At 36.2% G+C, this 25,754-nt stretch overlaps 1 protein-coding gene across 2 annotated transcripts in view; it reads left to right on the top strand.

Annotated features, from left to right (window-relative positions):
* Positions 1-25,754, top strand: part of TBC1D32 (TBC1 domain family member 32) — an 84,280-nt gene that overhangs the window by 57,154 nt on the left and 1,372 nt on the right. For both annotated transcript variants that reach the window (XM_055810873.1, XM_005242165.3), the window contains exons 28-33: positions 7,500-7,583; positions 16,635-16,704; positions 17,513-17,628; positions 18,566-18,720; positions 20,426-20,566; positions 22,434-22,622. In XM_055810873.1, the coding sequence (XP_055666848.1) occupies positions 7,500-7,583; positions 16,635-16,704; positions 17,513-17,628; positions 18,566-18,720; positions 20,426-20,566; positions 22,434-22,622 (755 nt within the window). The remainder of the gene's footprint in view (positions 1-7,499; positions 7,584-16,634; positions 16,705-17,512; positions 17,629-18,565; positions 18,721-20,425; positions 20,567-22,433; positions 22,623-25,754) is intronic.

The following is a 25,754-nucleotide window of genomic DNA, read 5'->3' as shown; positions in this document are numbered from 1 at the left end:
CTTGAACTCCATCAGAAAATCCTTGAGCAAACTGTATAGTATCAATATCTTGAATTCACTCCTCTGGTGTTGATTACCATGACATTGACTTGGTCAATGTTTTTGTGCTAAACGCTGTCGTATCACATTGCTTTTGAGAATGTCCATCTTCATCCCTAGATTGGCATTTTCTCTGCTAAAGCATGACCTCTGACTATAGTTTTTAAGTACTTTCTGTGGTCAAACATCAAGATCCAGTTTTAAATGCCTTTATTGAACTGCTAACAGAAGATGCAAAACTTCTCAGGATTGTATGTCTTTTAGTGTGGTAGGACTGGCCATCTGAAAGGAGAACATCCTGTAGACAGCCACCTTCTAAATTCTGTTGTTCTAAGTGCAATAAGCTAAGACAAAGGGGTTCTTTGTCGATGCTAGAGTTACAGCTACTTGTTGTTGAGTGGCTTTGCATATATCTTTGGGTCACTTAGGTCAGCTAGAGAACTATGGATAAAGCCCTTGGTCAGGTTAAGTCTTGGCCCCTTTCGAACTACTCTTTGCAATACTTGTGTCCTCCCTGAAGCATCTTCAGTACATCTAGGTAGGAGCTTTCTGTGTATTGGCATCTGAGCTTTGGCAGGAAGAGAAAGAGACAAATCAACTCCTGTGAGAAATAGCTTGGATTTGACTAGAAAATTAGTCCGTGTGAATCTAGGCTTAGTATATTGCATGTTCAAATTGTTCATGTGATTGGGAGGTGGTTTTTGGTTTTTTTGAACCATGTCTCTACTTGACTATTTTATCCATGCCTTTTTCAGTTGTCTCACTCTTCCTGTCCTTCAGGTATGGCAGAAGGCATTTCTGTTGTTTTCAACCTCAGCAACTTCTTTTTTATGTGTTCCCAGTTAATGTTGTATCAGCAGCTGACGTCAATGTTATATCAGCAGCTGACCTCTTTCCTGTCTGGGCAGATTCAACATCCTTAATCTTCCCTCTTAGGAGACTTTAAACCCTAAGTAAGAGAAATTAAGGGTGTTGCAGAGATCATATAATATGCTAACATTCTTCCCTTCATAATGACAGATACTCAGTCCTCAAATTCTAATCATTCTCCTTGAGCTTTATATCCATATGTGGATATGGATAGGGGTAGTAAACTCAGCTAAAATTACTTGCTACCTGGAGTTATCCCGTTTCCATGGCACATCTCCATCAGAAATCTGGACTTAGATCACCAGTATTCTTTAGGGCCTATTAATTTACCTCCAAATGGTTCTCGCTTAAAAAACAAACACAAAAAATACATGTGGGAGGCATATAGATAATTCTAATCTTTAGGCCGTTATTCTTTTAGTGTCAGCAGCTATTGATGACTTCAAAGATATGAAAAGCATAGCAGCTCTTGAAATTGCATATGAGAACTTACTGGCAAACACAGGATTTTTCTTCAGTTTTTACAAGTGAAATGGTTGATGAAAGCAGAGTCGTTATGATCAACATAGTGTTCTGGAATCCATTAATTCTTTGTGAGCTCTGCATCGTCTGAGGTAGCTCTGTCCAAACCTGCTGACAATGAATACTCAAGAGGCAGTGTCTTGTTTCTGGTGTTTTTGTGCTGCATACTTTAGCAATTGCTGCAAAATGTTGAAAGTAACTGCAGAACTTGCCCCATGCAATTAAGAACCAAAAAGAGGAGTATTTTCAGTAGGTATGACTGTTGTGTGTGGTTGTGGTTTTTTTTATTCGGGATAACAAAATGCTAAACTTTGGCAGTTTATCAGAATAGCCTAATCAGGCATTGTAAATGTAGCTTATATCAAGATATACAGCTTGTGACAGAGGATTATCTAGGCTGTAGTTTCAAAAAGACAAATGGGGTAACTGCATTAGATCGCCATTCTGACTTGACTCTCAGAGGCGCCTATTCTTCTCTTTAAGAAGAATATAGATTCTCTAAGCTCCATTTACTCTTCTAAAATATGGACTAAGTTTTCTACCTCAAAGATCAGTCACATCTTTGTCTGTGGTCTGTGGTCTGCTCTCATTCTTTAGTATGACCAATGTAAAAATACTGCGTTCACAGAAGAGGTTTTTAGAATAATACAAAAAAAGATGTTTACCTTTTTATGTCCTTGATTTTTCCAGGAAGCTTGTTTCAGAATTAGGGTGGAACAGTGGGTTTTTACACGTTACGCAGGAAGAACAATTGCAGATCAAAACTTCTTTCTTCTGTCCCCAGACCAGTTTGGAGCAACTTCGTAGGAATATCCTGTAAGCAGTGTAAATGCACGTGAACGTGCATGCGTGTGTGTGATGATTATAACATTTGATTAGGATTTGAAAGGCTGTTTTTTCCATTAGTAAAGAAGATACAAGTATCTTGTTGTAAGATATGCAACCTTCATCTCTAATGGAAGCACTGTTAGAATCTTTATTTTCTTGTTTTCTTCTTTTCAAAGAAAACACAGGTTGTTCCTTTGCCATTACAATATGCAGTAATTGAAAGTCTCTCCTATTATCTTAGGAATTCAAAAATTTCCTCCTTATTGTTGCCATTAAGAATGGAATTGCCAGCTATGTTTTTCATAGATTTATTGAACTGAAGTATGGTCAATGGAGTTGAAAATTTCTGACAGTACTCTTACAAATAAGTCAGCTGTCCAAGGTTTTCACTCTTGAATTTTTAACCATTAACACAAGTCAAGCAGGACTACTTTTAACTCTTAAGAAAGTGTTTTTTTCTTTTAAACTCCTCTGAAGCATCTGTGAGTTGGTGTAGAATATGATCCAATAATACTGACATTAGAGGACCTAGAAAAATCTGATGGTTTTCACAGTTTTTGACCTTTCTGGCTTAAACCTTTCAGAGTAGAAATTAGATAACCTCTCATGGTGGTTACCTATTCAAACAGTTTTAATCACATGAATTTTTTTAATTAGTGTTCTTATGCAGTTCAGAAGCCATTTTCAATACCTTCCTTTTGTACATTAGTTCTTCAAGGGGAAAAAAATAATCCTGCAGGAATTCAGCTGTTTTATGAGCATACTGCAATCATTTAGGGAATTTTAAAGCCCTTTCATTTATTTTGTATATGATTACACACTCCTACATTAAAATTCCCTTTATTTTGGATGTGTGGATTAAATTTGCATGAGGTAATTGCCAGTCTCTTAAAAACTTCAATGTTAATACAGCCAAGCTACCATAATTTAAGAAAATCAACATTTTCACTGAGTTGGTCTACCTCTGAACATAACCTCTGCAGGAGAATGTGGGCTTTTACAACAATACTGACTATACTATACAATGAACTTTCCTAAATTGCTTTTGTCTACTTTTCCAGTTAAAGGAAAAATCACTGAGCCAGTTCCCACCCTTATAAAGATTTTCAGGGAGTGTCCAAAGGCAGCTAAATGATTTAGTATTGAAAGACAAAAATTAAAGTAACTACTTGTCATTTCACCTGGACATTCTTTTGAAAGGGATAGCATGCTGTGAAAACCCTCTATTTATGTATTAACCACATTTTTTTTGATAAATTCTTACGCATGTTTCTTCCTCTCTTAAGACTTGATTAAAAGCTTTTCAAAGATCAAAGGCACTTAGATGAATACTTTCAAATGGTGGAAGTAAAGTTAATGCTTTGGTTTCAAAAAACTGCTTAGCACTTGAGCTGTCACTTCTGTTAACTCAAGCACTGAACTGTAATATTTGACTGCTAAGTCAAGCATGTGGATGCCTTCCAACAAAAAGGGAAGAGGTGTACAATGTTCTGATTTGGTTTTAAATTTTCTGAATTATGTGCTATTTTAGTCTTTTTAGTTGCTGTTTCTTATTATAGTATGGCATACGGGGCCAGTTCTTTTTAATGTCTTTATCAGTGATCTGGACAAGGGGATTGAGTGCACCCTCAGTAAGCTTGCACTTGCTCAAGCTGGGGGGAAGTGTTGATCTGCTTCATGGCAGGAAGGCTCTGCGGGGGGATCTGGGCAGGCTGGACTGATGGGCTGAGGCCAATTTTATGAGGTTCAACATGGAGAAGTGCTGGGCCCTGCACCTGGGTCACAACAACCCCATGTAACACTACAGGCCTGGGGCAGAGTGGCTGGAAAGCTGCCCAGAAGAAAAGGACCTGGGGCTGCTGGTCGACTGACTGAGTATGAGCCAGCAGTGTGCCCAGGTGGCCAAGAAGGCCAACAGCATCCTGGCTTGTATGAGAAAGAGTGTGTCCAGCAGGAGTAGAGCAGTGATCGTCCCGCTGTACTTGGCACCGGTGAGGCTGCTCCTCGGATACTGTGTTCAGTTTCGGGCCCCTCACTGCAAGATGGATGCAGAGGTGCTGGAGCTTTTCCAGAGAAGGGCAATGAAGCTGGTGAGGGGTCTGGAGCACAAGTGTTATGAGGAGTGGCTGAGGGAGCTGGGGTTGTTTAGCCTGGAGGAGATTCAAGGAGACCTTATAACTCTCTACAACTATCTGGAAGGAGGTGGTAGGCAGGTGGGGGTAGGTCTTCTCTCAGATAACAAGTGACAGGACAAGAAGAAATGGACTTAGTTTATGCTAGGGGAGGTTTAGACTAGATATCAGGAAAAATATTTTTAACTGGAAGTGTGGTGAAGCATTGGAACAGGCTGCCCAGGGAAGTGGTGGAATCACTGTTTGTGGAGGTGTTTAAAAAATGCATAGATGTGGTGCTTAGTGGCATGGTGTAGTGATGGTCTTGGGTTAGTTAGATGTTAGATGGACTTGTAGTGATGGCAGTCCTGGGTTAATGGTTGGGCTTGATGATCTCAAAGGTCTTTTCCAACCTAAATGATTCTACGATTCTACAATGGAGTGACAGTACTAATAGTCATACAGTAAACATCTAGCTAGTTACAAATTTTAATTTCTTGGTTTTGCTATCTACTGATCCAGGTATAGACATATTTGCTCATTTTACACAAATAGTTGTGATATTGTTTGTTGACCAAATTCCACTAAGCATATTAGTGAAGATTAGTGAGATTATTTATTTTCTTTATTCTCACAAAATGAATAAACTGTTACTCTTCTATGAAACTGCCTTTTGCTAGTCCCGTGTGGTTTATTAACTAGGTTTAAAAATAGCTATATTATGTTTAATTAGCCATTTCTTCTCTCCATAAAAATTCATAAGAATATAAATTACACATGTAATGTTTTCTTTGATTTAGTAGTCCTTTGCAATGCAAAATTAATTTTGTGATTGCTGAAGTTGGCTACTCTAACTATAAATCCGAGTTTAGCTGTTGTAGTGAAACTTTTTTCCCCTTTGCCTCACCCATCAACACAGTGTCATGGTTTAACCCTGGCTGCACCACGCAGCTGCTCGCTCAATGCCACTTGCCCAGAGGGGTTGGGAGGAGAATCGGAAAGGAATGTAAAACTTGAAGATTGAGATAAGAACAATTTAATAGGTAAAGCAAAAGCCATGCACAAAGCAAAGCAAACCAAGGAATTCATTCAGCACTTCCCATGGTCAGGCAGGTGTTCAGCCATCCCCAGGAGAGCAGGGCTCCACTGTGTGTAATGGTTACTCGGGAAGACAAATGCCATAATACCAGATATCCCCCCCTTACTTGTTCTTCCCCCAGCTTATATACTCAGCACGACATCCCGTGGTATGGAATACCTCCTTAGGTGGTTCAGGTCAGCTGTCCTGGCTGTGTCCCCTCCCAGTTTCCCGTCCCCCTCCAGCCCTCTTGCTGGCAGGGCCTGAGAAACTGAAAAGTCCTTGACTCAGTATAAACATCACCCAGCACCAACCAAAGCCATCAGTGCTGGCAGCATTGTTCTCACCGCAAATCCAACTCACAGCACTGCACCAGCTACTGAGAAGAAAATTAACTCCATCCCAGCTGAAACCTGAACACATAGTAGTACCAAAACTCAAACTTTTGAAAACTTTTCCTAGACGCATTCAATATAAATAAATTTCTGTAAATATTTTAGACAACTAATAAGAAAAAAATAATCATGATTTAATGTCAGTATTAACTTAATAAATATTAACTTAACGGTTGGAAGGAGTTAATTGTCTTTATGATATCTTTTTCTTTATTATTTTTCTGACTAACAAGCATCGGACTGTGGGTGGAGGTTCTGTCTTCCTCCTCACGCATGAAGAGCTTGCACTGCAGTGTGCTGTGTTAGTTTTCCTGTCAGCGAGGCTAGTTTAAGAGTTTTCTCCACAAAAGTTCAAACCAGTTCAAAGGTTCCTCCATTGCCATCTCCACCACAGATTGTTATGCCTTACTTGTTTGTGCAGCTAGCCATGAAAATGGTTAGAGGAATCATTCAGTCTAAAACCAGCAAACCTACCTGTGGGTGCATGGAATCATGTGCAGGAATGGAGGACCAGGGCTAAAGCTTCAGTGCTATTAAACTGTGGTGCTACCAAGGAAATGGTAACATGCAGTCTTAAAACAAGAAATCTCATGGGTAACAGCAGTCATTACTCTTTAAATACAGTTCCTTACTTTGCATTATTGTGAAAAAGTTATACTACAATTCTTTAAATCCTGTTTATCATGACAACAGCAGCTGTTTTGGGATAGCAGCATTGCTTCTTAAAAATGTTAATTGTTCCTACTGTGAATTCTTAATATGGCTTATCTCAATATAGGCTTCCTCTATGCAGTATATGTAACAGCTTCCTTGCATCCTTTCTTTAAACCTCTAAGGTGGGATCTGCTCAGTTGCAGTATCCTGAAATCTGCAGAATTTAGGAATCAGGAATGGGTTTTGCTAATGATTTGTCATGGAGATTTCTCACTGACTTCCTGACTAACATCCTGATAAGCTGAGAGATATGATTACCTGCACAGTGACCAGATGTCAGCATCTGACTTACCTATGCAGTGTCTGCACACTCAAAGTTCCATGTCAAGAATTGAGTAAGAACATTATAGTCATTGTAAAATACAGAATTTCCCAAAGTACCTGTTCCTGTTGCTTAATTCCAAGTGAATAATTTCTATCTTGTGATGGCATACATGGTGGTACATAATTTTTATTTGTAACCACCCTTCATTTACTTTTGTTAGCATCATTTTGGGCTGGCGTGTGTTTCTTGTTGTATATAGGTTGCTGCATTTTTGTTTGTTTGGTGTTTGTTTGTTTTTACATTCTTTCCTGTTTACATACACAGACAAATGTGCTAAGATACTGTAGTTTAATTGTAGTTGATTTTCATTTCATGTTGAAACCATGTAACAAATTCTGCAGTAATCTTTGGAGAACATTAAGACAATATGTGATTCTCTTTCCGTTTACACTGAATATGTTTTCAGTAAAACTATTAAAAATTAATTTAAGGTAGGAATGGTGTTAGGAATGCAGAAGCACAATGCATGCTTTGAATTGTTCCCCCAGAAAATCATGAATAAACATGCAGGTATTCAAATACCTTTACTTTCTCACATATTGTCATTTTGTTAGGTAATGTAGTTCCACGTTTTGTTTGTTGCCTCTAATGTTTTAATGGGCTTTCACTTTTTGCAGTTTTGGCTGAATTAATTGAAAAGTTCGTGTCACATCTTTCTGAAAGCCAATTGGATTGTTATTTCAGCACAGGAAACCATGAAGGTCAGTTTCCTAATCATTTATTGCCATGCAGCTCTTCATATTTAAATTATTTTCCTTCTAAATGTATCTATAGCATTTTGAGAGTTGTTTAAAATGTTCTTTAACAGCTCAGGAAGTCATCACTTAACTGGTGGGATATTTCCTCACTTTGGAAGCAAAAGATGATGTGCTTAAGTAAACAGTACAGATGATAATTTGCAATGGGCTTTCACATTTCTGTATGTGTAATGGAAAGATGGAGATGCGGGACAGGTGAGGGAATGATTCAAAGTATTTGTTGACATTATTATAGCATCATTTGCAAAGCTGGTGGCATAAATGTTTAAGATGGTATAAGCAATCTGGCTCACCTTTCGAAAGCCCCATAATATATAATTACTCAAAGGTATATGCAATTTATTAAAGAACTGCTATTGTTGGCAGAGTAATCTTGAGTATTAGTTTTTTGCAGGTGTTATCTTTACAGCCAAAAATAAAGGATGAACGATAAAGTTAATTTATTCTGAGTATAAAGCAATACATTTTAATGTTTTGAAGGACTAGCAAAATTAGAAGATTTAGAAGCGTTGTTAATACCTGCTGGAAAATGCACTTTCATTCTTTTCTATCTGTCCAGGACATTTCTCTTAGGTTGTAGTTCAGTCATTTTGAGTACTTACTCTGCCACTGACTCTGGAGAACCAAGTCTGCTTTGGGGAGAGCCTGTTATTTATACTGATATTTTATCCTCACATACATAGGATGCAAATATAGTGTCCTTGGAGACTTCAGATTCGACTTTGAAGTTTCAAAATAAAACCCCTTTAGTAATTTAGAAGATCTTATTCTTTTATGTAGTGGCCTTTACCTTCTGAGAGCTTGCTAATGAAATACTTTTAATTTTATTTGAGAATGTCTGTCTTTGCTTAATGAAGAGAGTTGCTGAAGTGACAGTTCTTCTTGTCACTATTTTATTTTTCCTTGAAAGATCCATAAAGGATTTTTTGTTGTCCTGCATTAGTTTGTCATTTACTTTTCAACTTCTCAGGAGGCATAATAAGCAATAAAAATCTTTTCATGGAGTCATAAGACTTGCTATATACATATTTCTGACACTTACCAGTTCAAGTTATGATTTTGATTGTTACTTTAAAAGTCCACATAATGTGTTTATGAGGTAAATGATTTATTTGATACCTAGACTGCCCCTCTTGCTCCTTTCTGCACATCTCTTTTTAGGTTGCAGTTCAAAGTATCACACAATCTCCAACGATATGGAAGGCCCAGGTGTAGTTTTCTGTCTTGGGGAATGCCTATCTCACATTTCTTTGGACAACAGTATAGCCCAGAGACCTAACTTTTGAAGGTTATCTTAGCGTTCCCTGTTCGAAAAACAGGAAGATGCACATTGTTTGAATAAGGCAAAAGCTAACTAGAGAAGGAGCAGACATCTAACTGTGCAACCTCCAAGTGGATGCCTTGCCCAGCGAAGACAGCATCCTGCTGTTTCTTACTCATACAGCTAAGTACTTCCATCTGTTGTGGAAGAACTCTAATGAAGGGAAGCAGTAGTCCATACTCTGTTCACTTAGATGTTGAGTACCTTAGTTTCAATCCACTCTTTTCAACTTCTTGTTCAAAGCTAGGATTTAAAACACATGCAGGGAGGTTTATCCTGGATCTTCTACTTCATTGATTTCACCATGAACCATTGATTAGGTGCCAGTGGCAACGAGACTACATTATTTATCTAAAATTAAACTTTCTAGAAACACCAGGTTTGAAAATCCTGTGCAATTGCACTCTTTAAATTAGTTATTTTTAGAACAGGAAGTCCCAAAGAATAGGCACAGAAACAAAACAAAGATAACATAGTAAAAGCCTCAAGTCTTGATTTGCTTGAGCCTGACAGATTTTCTATCCATTTTTATCTTCTGAATATTTTTTTCATTTAGTCTTATACAGACACATTGAACATTAATTCTGGATAAGTTTGCCCGTTCAGTTCTCAAATAAAAGCTCCAAAATGTAAAGGGTTGTCTGATGGCGTTCCATGTGCTTTAATGAAGAGGAGCTTAGAAATGGGAGAATGAGAAGCCTTCTCAAGGACAGTCAGTGGTCTGGTGGTAAGAAACTGATGTAAAATGTAGACAAAGGGCTGTTGTTGCCTTAATGGTTTCTTTCCATATCAGCAACACCATTATCACAGACTTTTTTTGTGCTGAGTTCTCCAGTTCAGGAAGGAGTGTTGCTCAGGCAAACAGTGTATGTTTCATCAAGGATTTCTTCTAAGTTTTTCAGGAAGATAGCTACTAAAATGTCGGTACATTTTTCAGACAAGTGTAGCAGTGAGTGTTGTCCAGGGAAACTAGTTTAGACCAATAAATTCATACTGATTAACATGAAAGTGAAAGAAAAATCTGGCTCTAAAATTGAATATATGATCATACTCCACTCTGGAATAGTAAAAGGGTTTGGTTGTAAGAATTAGGTGTGTGATGTGGCTAAACTTACACTCACTTCATGTTCTTTTATGCATAATAAAACGTACAGTGTGGTCTTCCTGTGGAGACAGGGAAGGTACTTTGAGAACCCAAGTCAGTATTATGCTTCCTGTGTTTGTTACAGAAGGGACAAACACAACATGGTTGAATCTTTATCAAACCTTATTTACTTAAATTTAGGTTTCTCACTGGCTGAATAATGATTGATCAGATTTGTGTACATTTACCAGGGTTTTATGCTAATGCGTATGAAGGGTTGGAATTTCTCCAAGGAGAACAATTAATTATTGAATGCCATGTTATTTCACGGTGTCTTTTCCATGTATGTATGTGTAAACACTATTTAAGCTAAATCCTAAAACTGCTCTAACAGTAGAGACATTTTTCTGAATTAGGTAAAGCTAATGACTTGTTACAAGGTAAACTATATTCCAGATGCATCTTTCTAGCTGCACATCTAAGCAAGCCAAATGTGCACTTGGCATTTTTGTGTGTCCACCATTCTGTTGAATAAATTTGGGTCTGAGAAACTGAAAAACAATTTCTAATAGTTGTTTAATTTTAATGAAGGGAAGCCACAATTTTCATGAAAGTGGATTCAGTACAGTGCATAGATATTCAATGTTTATCATGTTTCTTGAAATGAGAAATCGATTATCTTAAAAAATGACAGCTTTCTAAACCTGTAGGTGGTTGTAATTAGAATAACACTGTCATCCATCTGCTGTGGAATCCCTCAGGATTTCAGTCCATTATAAAATTTGCAAATATGGAAAAATCAAATTAGTTTGGGTTTTTATCATTTTCAAGATAAGAGAGAAGGAAAATATCTGATAAACCACTATGCAGTTACAGTGTTTAATTATAAACAGTGACACAAATTTTACTTGAAGTTTACTTTCTGCTGGCAGCAATGATACAGCTGTGATTTGGATTCAGATGAGTAAAATAATGTACAATGTGTACATTAAATGTTAATGAACTCTATCCTCTTTCCTGGAATTAATACTTTCTAGTTTGCTTTTATTTTTCTTTCTTCTTAAAAAAACCCCAAAACATTGAAAACCAAATCATTGATGTCTAGCTGTAACATCAACAGCATGGCAAGAAACTGAAATTTGGCATGGTAGTAAAATAGGCATTATGCATTAGGGATATGGAGTTTCTAGAATAGTCGCTTGCTCTTCCTGTTAGCAAATTCCAGTTAATTGCAACATAAATGCTTTGTAGAAATGTATTAATTTTCTCAAGATTCCAACAAACCCATTTCTCAAAGAATTCCACTTGCAGAGTCATCTAATAGGTTGGTGTCTAAACTTCTTAACTAATATCTGCAATGTGCTGCAGACTACCCAAACTTGGGAATGCTACGACCTTTCAGGATCAACTGTTTTTTTCTGGTAGCTCTGGTTGTGCAGATGACCTTGCAGTTCAGTTCTCTATTTCCACTGGACTCTGTCTCTGAAACAGCTCTGCCATGTGCTGCCAAATGGATAGATCTGCAGGGATCTCAGGTCTTGGCCATAAAACTCAAATGTCGTGGTGTGTTCTTTCTCTGGATGAGGCTTAGTTCTCCAGCTGAACAAAATCTCATAGGAACTTTCTACCATTTAATGAGTTCTTAATCTTCTAAGGGTCAGGTGGATTGGGTAATGAACTGAGAAATTTTAAAAACACCAATGGGAAGCTATCAGTGTAGAGCTGATCAGAAGGAGTAGCAAAGGGGAAATACAGGACTATAACCGCAAACTGGACTGAAAGGGAAGGAGAAGGAAGGGCAGTCTTCTCTTCTTTCTGCATCATTTGATGAATGGACTTCTTGAAATACGGGTGCCCACTTTAAAGATGCTGTTAGCAAAAAGCTTTTTGCCTTTTGCCAATTTGCATGTAATTGGACTGCAAATGTTGTTCATTCTTAATAATGTTGCTGCCAAAAATAGCTTGAGTATTTGTGATGTCCAATGCATGAAGTTCCACAATTTCAGTTTGTATGGGGAAAGCCAAAGACTAGAGATCTGATAGCGAACATAATTACATGCTTCATTTCAAAACGTCTGCAGAAATTATGCAGACGGCTCTGGCCATTATGGAATTTTCAACTGTTTACAGTGTTACTTATGTGGTTACTTTGAATCAAAAGTATTTTCAATCCATACAAGGAAACCTAGTCTTTCTTACTATCACCAGAGTTAAAATTTAACATTCATTAACATTTTGTAGAGGTTATATAGCTAAAAAAAGTTTTGCCTGGGCAGCAGGAAGTGAAAAAGCTAAATTAATAATGTGAGGGACAGCTTTAGTAATTTTCTTCACTTAACACAAAAGGGAAGCCAGTAGTTTCTTTGGGGTAACGGTAGTTAAACAGGGAAATAAAATTATTACCTAAAGACCATTTAAGTTGTATGAAATACACTGTAAAGCTGTTTCAGCTTGGCAGCATGTCATTTCAGTATGAATACAATGTAGCCCATTTTCTGACTTAAACACATAAAAGTTTCTTCATGGTAAGAGGGAAAATTAATAAAAAAGTCATCTTTTATGTGAGTTGTAAAGTTGATTGAAGTCTGTGTGTGCCAGTTAACTTACTCTGAAGTGTTTGTAGCTATAGATTGAGTTTAATAATAATATGTAAATGTCTGCAAAACATGCCTTATGGGTTATTCGTTTTTGTGAATGCTACAAAACATTTGGAGACGTACTGCCTACTAAGTGCTTGAAATGGGCATGATCAGAGTTAGTACAAATGATCAGTCATGACCTCTAAGCAAGGAGACACTGAGATTGATTGAAGAATTCTCCCCATCTTCCCTTCACGCTGTTCTTCCCATTCTCCCTAATCCCTTTTGACATTTACCCTTTGCTCAGAGTTTTGCAGGAAGACTTGAAAGATAAAACCATAGAAGACAATCAGCCCATTTGTTCCTGTTGACACAAGATGAAAACCTTCACATTCCTTTCCATCACTAGGTTTTGTTCTGCAATAAATAAATAAATAAATAAGGTCCCTGCCTGTCCTCAGGATCCACCTGATTTGCATCTGGAACTATGCAGGATGCACAGGATCTCTTCTCTTTAAAGATGAGGACTAGATAGGCAAGGGCAGTGAAGCATGCCTTAGCTAGGAGTCCCAGATGTAGGCTGACTGAACCAGGTGGGACAAGTTGCTCACTGAGCCCCCTCCACCTTTTTTTGCCTTGCCCCCTACCCTCACTGCTCCCCCCACTCAAGCAGCAGAGGTCCTAATTCTCTTGGTTTGGTTCTCTGTGGAACACTGGAATTGATGTAGAGGTAGAAAGGTTGGAAACAAAAGGAAGATAGCCAAGTCATAAAACAAAATATTTCTTTGTTATAGAAAAAGATAATGCTCTACAATTTTTCACATGTAATGTTCTGTTCTTTGTTTAAAGTTATCACTGACAATTAATAGTTTGCGGTCTTTGGTGTTTCAAAGGAAGCAGTTTCTCTTTTGAATGAACAAGAATATGTTAGATAGTAGATTTAAAAGCAGACTTTAGAGCAGGGATACCAATATTTCTTATGATTAGCATATCTGAAGTGTGTGCAGTAGGTTGCTAATATAAAGACCAGTTGCATGACTAAAAATGGCAAAAAAAAAAAAATCATTTACACTTAAAAATGGTCCATAGTTACTGCTGTGGCGTTTTAAATGCATTTTGGAATGAGAGATAAACTCAACTTTCTATTAGAATATTTTTTCTTTTAAATTGTAAATCAACTCCTGGAGAATTCTAATATCCTTCAAGTGACTTAATTTCTATTTTACAATGGTTTACATTTTTAAAGAAAGGCATGTAAAATGCCTGTTCAACACTGTATTTTTTTTAAATTAGATAAATAAAAAGGAAGCTGCCAAAGCATGTTGTTCATTCCATTAGCCACAGTGCTGTACCATGTGTTATGTAATTCACAATTCACAATTCAGAGAGGTGTTCTGTCCTTTGTTTCATTCTTTAGAGAATTGGTCTGTCAATGCCTTTGTTATGAAACCCATTGTATTTCAAGGCGGTTATATCAGGTGTATTGATAAGTATCTGTCAAATGAGTTCTACAGAAAATTACATTCAGTGTATTAAATCAGGGGTATGAGTATCATTACAACAGTGCAGCCACAACATACTCCTGTAATCTTACTAGTCAAATTTTTATCCATGGATTGCAATATGCAGTGTTTCAATATTCCCCTTATTGTTAATAACAATTTTCTAAGCTTAATGAACCATTTAAAGTTTCCAGGTCCAGTTTTTAATCAGTGGGAAGTGGTCCTTTGTGTATTCTAAATGACTTTATAGTTTTCTAAAGCATAGTCTTCCCAGTCTCCTAATTGCTAAATGAAATGGAAAATCAAAACTTTTGACCCAGGAAAAAGAGTGACAGTTTTCATGTTCCCGTTGTGACTTGTGGATTGACAGCAACTTGACTGCCTAGTGTATGGAGCTATGATTATATCAAACACACTGGTGTACAAAAGCAAGAATTTTTGCCTTGATGAGGTGCTATGTAATATATAATTATTTTTAGTTCCAAACTCTATGTTAATTTTATCTTTGTTCACAATGCTGGGCAACATATCAAAAGGAAAGCTGATACGGAGAAAACTCTTTTCAGTGACTAAGAAATCACTACAACAGAGAAGAAAAAGGCAATGAAAATCAATGCAATTGCATTCTTGTAACGTTAATGGGAAATAAGCATACAGTACTTGCTGTGAACAGTTACAGAATGGAAACTGGGCTCAGATTGTGGGTTGTGATACAGCTGTTCCTCATTATACCCTTGCTGGACTGGGATACCAGCTCCTGCGTTGCTGCCCGCAGGAGAATCCACCTCAAAATGGAGACAGGGCTTCTTTCTGGCTTAGAGGGTGTTATACTGCTTGCCTCTCTCCTGCCATTGAATACGGTCATGTTAGGACTGAATTAGCCTTTAGTCATAACCAACACATTCCAGTTCCCCGTGGTTTCTAGGACATACGTACGCCTCTTGCCTTCACAGTTGCACACAGGAACCTGAAAAGTAGTTGGCTCTAGTGTGGTAATTGCAGCCTGAGTAAACAGGTAACTTGGAACAGGAGCCGTAAAAATATATGAACTGTTTCGTTCATCTCCATGGTTGGTTCATCTCAAATGCCCTGTGATTTTATATGTATTCTTCCAAATACTGTGTTGCGGCTGTGCTATGCAAAAGATATTTGAACTTCTGTTTTTTGGGTAAGAAAAACCTCTCTGATGTGGGTTTGCTACTTGAGTCTTATCAGATTATTGAATAAATTCATTTTGCTGAAAGACCAGTTGATTTTTCTTACGTATAAATGTATTTGTCAAAAGTACAGAGTTAATTTCTCAGGACACTACACTTAGATCATTGTCCTCTATTAAAGTTATAATACAGTGTGGGTTTTGTCTTACCATATTACCTCTGCTGAATTGTATTGCTTCATTGTCAAGTGTAATTTCACTGTATTGTTTTCTTCTTGAAAATTTCAGCCAACCTCATGTCAACCTGAGCAGATTGCTGCTTGCTTTTTTTTTTTTTTTTTTTAACTTTAACAGCCTAGTTTGTTTACCAGGAATGTAGAGGGTTTACTTGAATTGGTAGCCAGGGAATCTTTCAGTTTGATTTCTCTGTCTGAGGTGGATATAGAAAAAATGCATAGCAAGTTGCTGTGTGATCTGCTTAGATTTTTGCATTTATCACATTAATGTATTTTAATTTCTGTTACCATGTTCTTTACATTTTTACCAAAATAAGTCAGTTGTTAGGGTTTGGGTTTTTTAAAATTATTTATTTGTTTAATTTCTTTTTTGTTTTTAAGTATCAGTCTGAAAGAAGCATATTAAAGGTTTAAGCCCTCAGCTTTGTAACTCGTTATTGGACTGTAGTTTTTTGTTGAGGTATAGTTATCTTAGATGGTATGAGAGAAACAATGCCTATTTTTAATTGTATTTAGAATTTAAAATTTTGAGGAAATATTACAACAGAGATTGCTTTAATACATAATTTATTATTTTGTCTAACGGATTTCTAATTTAAACAAATGCAGAAAATAAAATGTATATTACTGTTTTAAAGAACAATGCATAGAAACACAGGATTTTAAAAAATCCATCAGTTATACAGTTTTCTGTGATTCGTATCAAAATAGAAATTTTGTTAATAAAGTTGGTTTTCTAGCTTGGAGACTTTTAAGACCACTGGAATGGAAGAAAGTAGATGAGAAAATGCTTCTTCGTCTGATTCCTTGTCCAGAAAGGATAAAGCTCTACTAAGAAATGAGACTGAAAAAGATGTTGTTTGTTTACATCGTGCTGTAAAGATAACGATAACCATACTAACAGTGAAGATTTCCTTATAAAGGTGATTTTAATAAAAAAAAAAGTATATGAAGAATGCAGGTTCTTGATACATCCTTTGCCAACACTACTAAACTCATTTCAAATAAGAAACAGTTGTTCAGAATTGGTATTCATACATGAAAGAAGCTTTACATTAGTATTCAGGTAAAATATTTTTTATCTAATACCTTATTACATTTTTTGTTTTGTTTTAGCCGTGGATGCTGCTGTGAAGAAAGAAAGCCTTTCATCTGTGCAGCAGCTTGGTGTTGAAATGACAGTCAGGTACCTGGTATTAAAGTATTTCCCTAGTGTATTTCTGCGATTTGTTTGATTTTCATGGGATGACTTTAATGATACTTAATCCATCAGCTCAGTGCTTTATACTGTTTAAATCTAAAAATCATCTTTAAGAAAATGAGTTCTAACTTTGAAAATGAAAAAGGTATTAGTGCATAACCTATATAATCTGTAAAGATAATTTAATTATTATCCTTTATTGTTGTAAAGGCTAATTGTAACTTGTTAGTAATGTTTACCATAAAGTTACATTATCCTGAGTTATGTGTCTTTTTTCCTCATATTACTTCTCTAAATGGTTCTGTTTAGCTAAGCTTAGTTATCTGCCATTTAAACAGTTTATTTGGCTTATAATTTGCGGAGCCGTGATGAAGAAAAAGCTAATGCCTGTACTTCCACAGATTGTTATCTTCAGCATTAATCTTTGAACTCTAATGTTAATAATTACACATACAATATACTTAGATGGAATTGAGTAATGTATGTGAAGAAAATGAGTCATGTGTGTTAGAGTACTTGCTCCTTCCCACCACAGTCTCTAACACTGAAGTAAAAGGAATTTAGATGAGGAATTGTAATACTGAGTAGCAGATGTTTGGTGAGTATCCTTCCTAGGTTAAAGCATAACAGGGTTTAGTAAACCGTTTATGTGTATATCTACAATATAGTGTTTGTGATGAACAACACCATGACAACTTAACTTTCACAGGCCTGTTAAAAGTGAGTTCTTGCTTTTTAAGAATTAAAACCAAAATATTTAACCATAGTTTTGGATTTAATTTTTTTGTGCTAGATATGGAAAATACCTAAACTTGCTAAAAGAACATGCTGAAAATGGGCTGTACTTCGTGTTAATGAATTGTGAGAAATTTCTGAAACAGCAGCAAAGGACTGTGATATCCTCACTTTGTATCCTTTCTTGATGGCATAAATTATATTGCCTAAAAATGGCAGTGGAATTTGACCTCTTGCTGCGGGCTTTTGATGGTGGTGTAGATGCGTAATATGTACTGAAATAAAAACAAAAAATAAGACAGCACTTTTTTATTAAGTTAAACTGTACACCCAATGTAGTCAAGAAAATCTTCACCCTTTTGTTCCCATACTTTGTTTATATTGTGTTTCATTAATTTTGTAATAAACCATTTTAGAGTAGGTTCACATCTATCTGTGTGTAATAGAGTCTGCGGCAATGCACTTTTGAGCATTAATGAGTATTTGTGATACTCCAACAATACAAACAGTTAATGATATAGCCCATGTAATGTGTGGCTGTAATCTGATCAATAGGAATGTTTTGACTTCTGACTCTTTTAGATCTACTGTGGAACTTATTTTTAAAAAAACAGATACCTCTTTCCAACAAGCTTTGCTATATTCTTCAGGTATTGGACTTAACGTATCACTATTAAAATACACTTCAGCTATATTAGTCAGAATATGTTTAATCTCTGCTTTAAAGCTTTTCTTTTACTTTGTTTTTTTCCCCCCCATAATCTTCACAACTCCTGTTCTCTTCCTCCACTGTTTTCCTTTCTTGTACTATAAGCACATTTGTTTTGGTGCAGGGTTTATTGCATTTACTTGGGTTTTGTTTGCTTTTGTTGATTGGGCTTGACTACTTATGGACTGGAAAAAATGTAGCTTAAATCGTTTCTCTTAATTCAGTTTGAGAGGCAGCAGTGCCTCAAAAAGCTGTATTCTGTGCAGCTGCATTCCCCTTGTCCCACCTCCAACAAACCAGCTTTTGCCTCTGTGTGCGAGGGCCTGGGGAGGAGGAGGGCTGGAGTTCCTGCAGGACGGTGAAGCAGAGATCTCTGCCTGAGTTCCTTAACCTTCTCCACAGGCTGCTTGCAGGAGCGCTATGCTGGATACGACTGGTTTGCATCTTCTGTGTTCCTCATAATGTCAGGGGATGGGGAAAAGACACTGAAGTTTCTTCAGCAATTTTCACATCTTCTTGTTTCAGCATTTCTCTGGCTGCCAAGACTGCATGTATCTGTAAGAACTGAAAAGCTGTTTCTTTCTGAAAAGCAACTCTAGAAGTTTCTAAAGAAGACTTTGTTAATTCTCTCAGTTTTGGGTGGATTTTTTTAATGCATTAAGTTTTTATTACAGCCCTCTAACTGAATATGTGACACCAAAAAAGTCTCCTGGAAAAAATATAGATTTGACATTTGTGTAAATGGCTATTTGAAAGTAGTGAAATAACAGGTGGACTGATAGTAAAGGCAGTGTTATTGAATTTTAAAGCTCGCAGTAAAATAAACTTTATTCATGGCATTAAATTCTGTGTTGAAGGCTGCAATACTGTTGAATGTTGAATGACCTTCTTTTTATTATTACAGTGTGCAAGTCCATCCTTTTGATTATTTTTTAGTAAAACTTATCAGGTTTAAAATGTACTAAATACACTAGAATATATTTAGTAAATTTTAAAAATTATTACTGCCCAAATACTGAATGCTTGACAACTTAAAATTATTAGTATTTTGGATCAAGTTTGTAGTGTAGTAAACATCATTTCCATCTTTCATTAGAGGTTATTCTAACTATTTAAAACTTCCAGTTTGACTTTATACATTGTCACATTGTCTTGAACGTTTTGAACATAAACTATGAAATAACTGTAGTCTTTATGAGAAAACTGGGGAATAAGAAGCACGGGTTAGATTCTGTACCTCTTCTGCATGCAGGCTTCTGTATTAATATGAATTAGTCTGTCTTGTCACCAGAAGTGACTGTATTTGTCCGCTCACAGCAGTGTCTCACCCTGAGGTTGTTCCAGCACTATGAAATTTTGCTCCATTGTATGAGTATAGTGGTGCTGAACACTGTCAGTGCTCAGAACTTCAGTGTCGTCTTGCATACAATAACTAGCCAGCACTGCAGGCAGGTTGCTGCAGTGCTAATGTTCATTCTCAGTACTTAAAAGAATTATTTTTCATAATATATCTTGAAAACACAACGAGAAAATTCAGTATTAACCTATTGTATAACTACCTTAATGTAAACTAAAATAAAATGTCAAAACATGAATGAGGGATTATCCAGCCATTAGATTGTGATGCTGCCTACCTCAGGAAGGAGGAAAATTCCAAAGGATGTACCTTGACCTAGCACTAAGCCAAGGATTCCACTACCTAGAAACCATGCACTGGTGTTCAGAGCTTTCCATACTGATAAAACCTCTGTTTCTTTTGCTGCACAAAATAGAATTTCACTCATACCAGCCACACATACTGCAAAAGAACATGCACACAGAAAACAACTTCAAACACCATAGAAGTTCCACTGTATCTGCCAGTAAATGGGAGAGAAAAAAAAATCCAACAGAAAGTAGTCTTTTTTTTCTTTCTGTTCTTTTGTTTAAAACATAACATCAGTTTCTCCATCTCTGCTTTGGCAATTAGAGCTTGCATGCAACAAAGAGCTAGATTGCTAATGCAAAGGAATAGTCAGGATATATTTAATAACAGTTTCTAACTTTTAATTTTCTTTAGTTTAACTACATATTTTTCCTGATGGTAGTGCCAGCTTTTTTGTTTGTTCTATTTCCTGTCTCTTAAAATAGCTGGGATGACTTACAAGTGAACTTATGTATTTTTATGTATTGTTCTCAGCAAGGTATTTTAAAATAACACCTTTTTGTAGTCTGTAATCTTTTTTCCTCAATTTTGTTGATGATGTTGTTGTTGTTAATCAGATGCACCTGCCTATTACCACAGTGGAATCTGGCATCCATCCAGTCTATTTTTGCAGTGCTCACCACATTGAAATGTTGCTGAAAGCCGAATTGCCACTTGTCTTTTCAGCGTTCCACATGTCTGGTTTCACTCCGTCCCAGGTAAGTAATGAAAGCATATCAAAGTATCATCAACTTTTTGACTCAAATCCACAAAATCAAGGATGTTCGGGAACTACTGTGGTTTTTCTATACTGCACTTGAGTGGTGGCTATGGATCTGGGGGTAAGAGCTATACTGAATACGTAATGACTTAGAATGCCTGAAAACAGAAAGGAACTGACTTTGGTAGAATAATGACAGTGTACTGCAGCTGATGAGCTTCCATTACATATCTGGGCAAAAAACTTGATAAAAACCTACTACATCATCTAAACCATCAGATTTATCATTAAAATAAATAGAATATCTTATTTCCTGGAATGATTTTCTAAACTTTCCATAGGAGGGAAATGAGTAGTTTAGGATAGGCATATAATAGGAAGCAGTTCAGGTGGTATTAGAGCAAAATTAATTTTGTTTGAGCTACCATAACTATTACAATTGGGTAACACACTATTATTCTATATTAAAGAGATGTTACTAAAGAAGAATATTTATCCATGATGTTAGCTTCCATTTATACCTACTTACTACAATTCTTGGGTAACCTGGAATGCTACGTATAGAGCATTACTTGTAGACTACAGTCATGATGAAATGTAAACAGCTTCATGCAATAATGAGTTAGATTGCCAATGCAAGGATCTGTCACCACAATAAGAAAGTTTATTGCTGTTCCAAGGCAAGAAAAATATGTTTCATCTTGTGCCTTCAAAATTCCCTGTTGCCAAAAGATTTGCAGCTTAAGACGCTTCTTAATGGGGGCAGATGCCAGTATGGTACAGATACTGCTTAAAATAGTCAGCTTGGTATTTGGCCTTTGAGGAGAAAAGATTGGCAGATGAGGGACTTTATCTCAGCATAGGAATGAGGTGCTTATGATAAGTTTCCTATTTTGGGCTGGAAAAACACACGGGGAAAGTCACTCCTTCAACTATTCTTATGTAAGTTTTTTAAACTTAATTTTTTAAAAACATTGTGTGCTTTTTTAAGTTGTTTGTACTCAATTAATAGTAGACTAATTGTTCTAAGCTGCTGACAAGGTTTTTTCTTTGGGAATTATTTTTTTTTTATTTATTTACCATCTTACTGAAATGCCACTGGTGGGTGCCACTGTATTTTCTATGTGATTTTGCAGTTCTGCTGCAGGATTAAAAACAAACAAGCTCTGAACTGTGAAAACAACTCTGATGTATTTAAGTGCTTGTGTGCATCAATAAATACATGAAAACAGATTTAATGCCAGAGTATGGCTGCTGTCATCTAATTAGAATCTTGGTGCTTCTGCTGCTGCATATTTTTAAACACTTTGAGGACTGATTAGCAGAAGATTTGTGGCCTAGAACTAAATGAAATGTGCTGTACACATCTTAATACGTTGTGATTTAGAACTGGAAAAAGGATTCGCTAAGTGTGTTCCATACCCACTTCATTAAATAAACATGTCCTAGGGATGGGCCTAACATTCATTTATAAGGCAAAGAACTACTTCAATTTAAAGGAAAATCCACATTAAACACACCTTCACCCTCATTACACTTCAGGCCACATAAAAAAACCTTGTAAAAAATCACCTTTGCTTTCACTAGACTTTATGTTTCAAACTCAGGAGTTGCTGGAATATACTCAGATAAGCAAGATATACAGATGCAGGGTGTTACGTTAGCAGAACCCTCTGGAAGTGTGTTCATAGGCTGTGATATAAAAAATTATGCTTCTTGGCTTTTGTACTTTATCCCTTTTATTTTCATAAATAGTGTAATGTTACAGGACAAAGGGTCTGTAGTATAGAAAAGAGATAAATCTGATCAGTTATGACTGAATGTCTGCAGCAATTTAATTATATATTAATTTCATTCTCATCTAGATTTGTCTGCAATGGATAACTCAGTGTTTCTGGAATTACATGGACTGGAGTGAGATCTGTCACTACATTGCTGTATGTATTTTCCTTGGTCCCGATTATCAAGTATATATGTGTGTTTCTGTGTTCAGACACCTACAGCAAGACATCCTGAAGCACACTGAAGCCCAAGATCTCCAGGTTTTTCTTAAAGTAAGGATTTCTTTCTTAATTTTTCAATTGCTGAAGGGAAGCAAAGCTGTCTATACTGAAAATATGTGTTACTGACTCTGAAACTGTTACTAACATTGACCTTTTATTTTTTTTTTTTTAAGTGAGTGAAATAACACTTTAGTTTACTTCTGGCAGGAAAGTGGGGTATAGTTGTCCTGCATTTTGTCCTGATCAGTTCCATTTGTAAGCAAGTAAATAGCCACATGAAGTCATGAGGGCATTTGATTCAGTTCTCTCTACATGGCCTCAATGTCATTAAACTAAACGTTCTCCAGAAAGGTGGGTTTATGCGGTGGTCTCCTACTAAAGCTTGAAGGGATGTGCCACAAAGCTCAGTGAGCTGTGAATTTGAACAGATGCCAATTGCTATACAACCAGCCTCAAAACTGGATATTCTTTGCCATATTATAAATTACATTTGGTTATCAGATTCTTTTTGCAGAGTACTGCTTAGCTATAAATGCAGTTATGAATAGATAAAATATTTGACCCTTGTTCCCAGAGACATTCTTGCTTTTTTATCTGCTCTTTTTTTTTTCTCCAGTCAAAAGTCTTTTGCAAGACTTTTTTTTTTAATCTTCATCTTAGTCTGTCCTAACAACAATAGTTTTCTAGACTAGTTTGCATCCAACTTACATATTCTTAAATAAGAATATGTCAGCTCAGTTGTTTTCCTTGAAAATGTTTGGTACACTCTCTAATGGGTGAATTGTTTTGTTTGACCTGGTCTTGGTCAATGTGGCTTAAAAACAACTTAATCCTGATGGCATTATTGGGATAGTTTATGTAAATTTTAGAAGAGAAAATGTGTATGTTGTCACCTACAGTATAAACAGGCCAAAGATTTGACACGGTACTGTTAAATTAATGAGAAATTGTGTGTGTTAATGCACTGCCAGAGTATTTACAATTCATTGAGTGACTACTGCAGGAAAAGGAGGAGTTAATAGCATATTTAAACTGTACTCTTGCTTTTGATAAATCTTAATTAATCTAAAGAAAAAAAGATTCTGTCATTCTATTAATTTGATTTCAGATATATTATGGGCTTCTTGTGAGGTTACTTGTATTTAATACTTGCAAAGGCATAAGTCAGCTGCCCTTTCATTGAAATAATCACATTCAATTTCAATTTTTAGCCTATTTCTCAGCACAATATTCACAGATTTGGATTACTGTAGTGGAGCAATGATCTTAAAAGTGGAAGTGTAAACTAGTCTGAGAACATAATCCAATTAAGAAAAAACCCAACACACCTACAACTTTGAATATTCATTTTATATTTCTTTTTTAATGCAATGTCACATCTTGAGCTTCATACTAGCAGTGGTCATTTGCTGTACAAACAAGTCCCGCCTGCCTATTTTCCTTCCAAGAACCGATAGTACTTTCTGTTTTCAAGTTTCTACCATGCTTTATATCTGTAATGAAAAGATGATTTGACAGCAATACACCTTTGTTGGTATTATCTAATAAATAGTTCCAGCTAGCTATTAAATTTAAAGCAAATATTTTCTTCTTAAAATATAAATATACTTTCATTTGCATGCTGAAGAAGAAATTGGAGAAAACTTTGCTATCAATTCAGATGACATTATGCCTAGCACTTAAAATATGTAAAACGTTCAGCCTTTCATTACGTCCTTCTAGTGATAAAAACCAGGTGACCACCTGTGAAAAAGATCATCTTCTATTACTCTATAATTAGCCTTTCCTCTGTGCCAAGAGGGAAGTAGAAGAAACAAGTTACCCATGAAATTTTTTTTCCTTTTTCTGATTGTTTCTGTTGGTTGAGGTGGGTTACTAACATGATCCCTTCAAGGTGTCTTGAAGTTTCAGCATTAACTAAACTTTAAATTTATTGCTTGGTATTTTATTAATCTCTTCATCAAAGGATAAAGATGCATAGCTTTACTATTTCCATATGTGAAGTAAGAATACTGTAAACTGCCACCTCATCATCTTGACTATCTTGGTTTCGTCGGTTTCATTTGGATAAAATAGAGAAACTGAGGCTACAGGGTTTGTGACTGGTAATAGCACATGCAGGCCAGTATGTCAGTCTCTTATGAGTAATTTAGCTACTCCTCACTTTATTTTCTGTGAGTATAGGCCATATTACTGACAACTAAGTTGCTGACCAATGCTTTAATACATGTGCATATTTAATCAATATAGGATTTGACTGCTTAAAATAAAGAGTTAAATACCTACTGCAGTTCTTTATTGGAGTCAGTTTTCTGTTGTGCTGTAGTTAACTTTCTCGCAGTGCATGAAGAGCGACTTGGAAGGTAAAATCGTGCCTTTGCTTTCACTTGTGAGTAGGGAAGAAGAAATATAAAGACCATCTTAAATTCCTGTTCAGGTGCCAAAGTGCCTTCCAAGCCTGAATAGATGATCTCAGGAGAATTTTGCTTAGCCAAGGTGCGCAGTCAGTACACCAGCAGATACAACATATGTCCACAAGGACTGTCTGGCTCCAGAGAGCTTTTTGCAGCACATGCTGCCAACAGTGGTAATACGGCTTAGTAGATGGTGCGCATGCAAGTTGTTCCAGTTCAAAGCAGCAACAAATTCACCCATTTTATCTACACTGTTCTTCAGGATCCTGCTCTCTGCCATGCATCCTCCCGTTCCCTCTAATATGGTAGCCACGAGAAGGAACATGGCCTGTTCATTTCTTTTTACTGAGGGCACCTTCTTTTACTTCTGTGTTTTGGAATTAGTAAGAATTAATTGTGGTCATGCAGAAGTGTTTATTATGTTTTTATTTAATCACTTCATAAAGACCTTTCTTTATTGCTGATTTTAAAAATAAGTATCTACTGTTACTCTCCTAGTTTTATTGAGAATCTAGTTGGATATAAAAGCCATATTAATAAACATCTAGCATGTCATGTGCTGGTGTAGAAGTCTTTTTTTTGAGGAGTATTTTAGTACCTGGCTTTGCCTTCTTATAGCTTACTTTGTTTTCCTTAAAAATCTTCATATGGCATGTTCTCCAAAAATGAGATGAACAATGTCCACCTGAAAAGAACTATTTGTTACGAAGACTGTAATTAGAAAGAACTGTCTGGAAGCAGATATTACCAATTCTTTATTTCTAAATGA

This window comes from Falco peregrinus, chromosome 7 (genome assembly GCF_023634155.1).
Source record: "Falco peregrinus isolate bFalPer1 chromosome 7, bFalPer1.pri, whole genome shotgun sequence".
Taxonomy (NCBI): domain Eukaryota; kingdom Metazoa; phylum Chordata; class Aves; order Falconiformes; family Falconidae; genus Falco; species Falco peregrinus.
The sequence above is the reverse complement of the archived record's forward strand: the minus strand, read 5'-3'. Positions and strand labels throughout refer to the sequence as shown.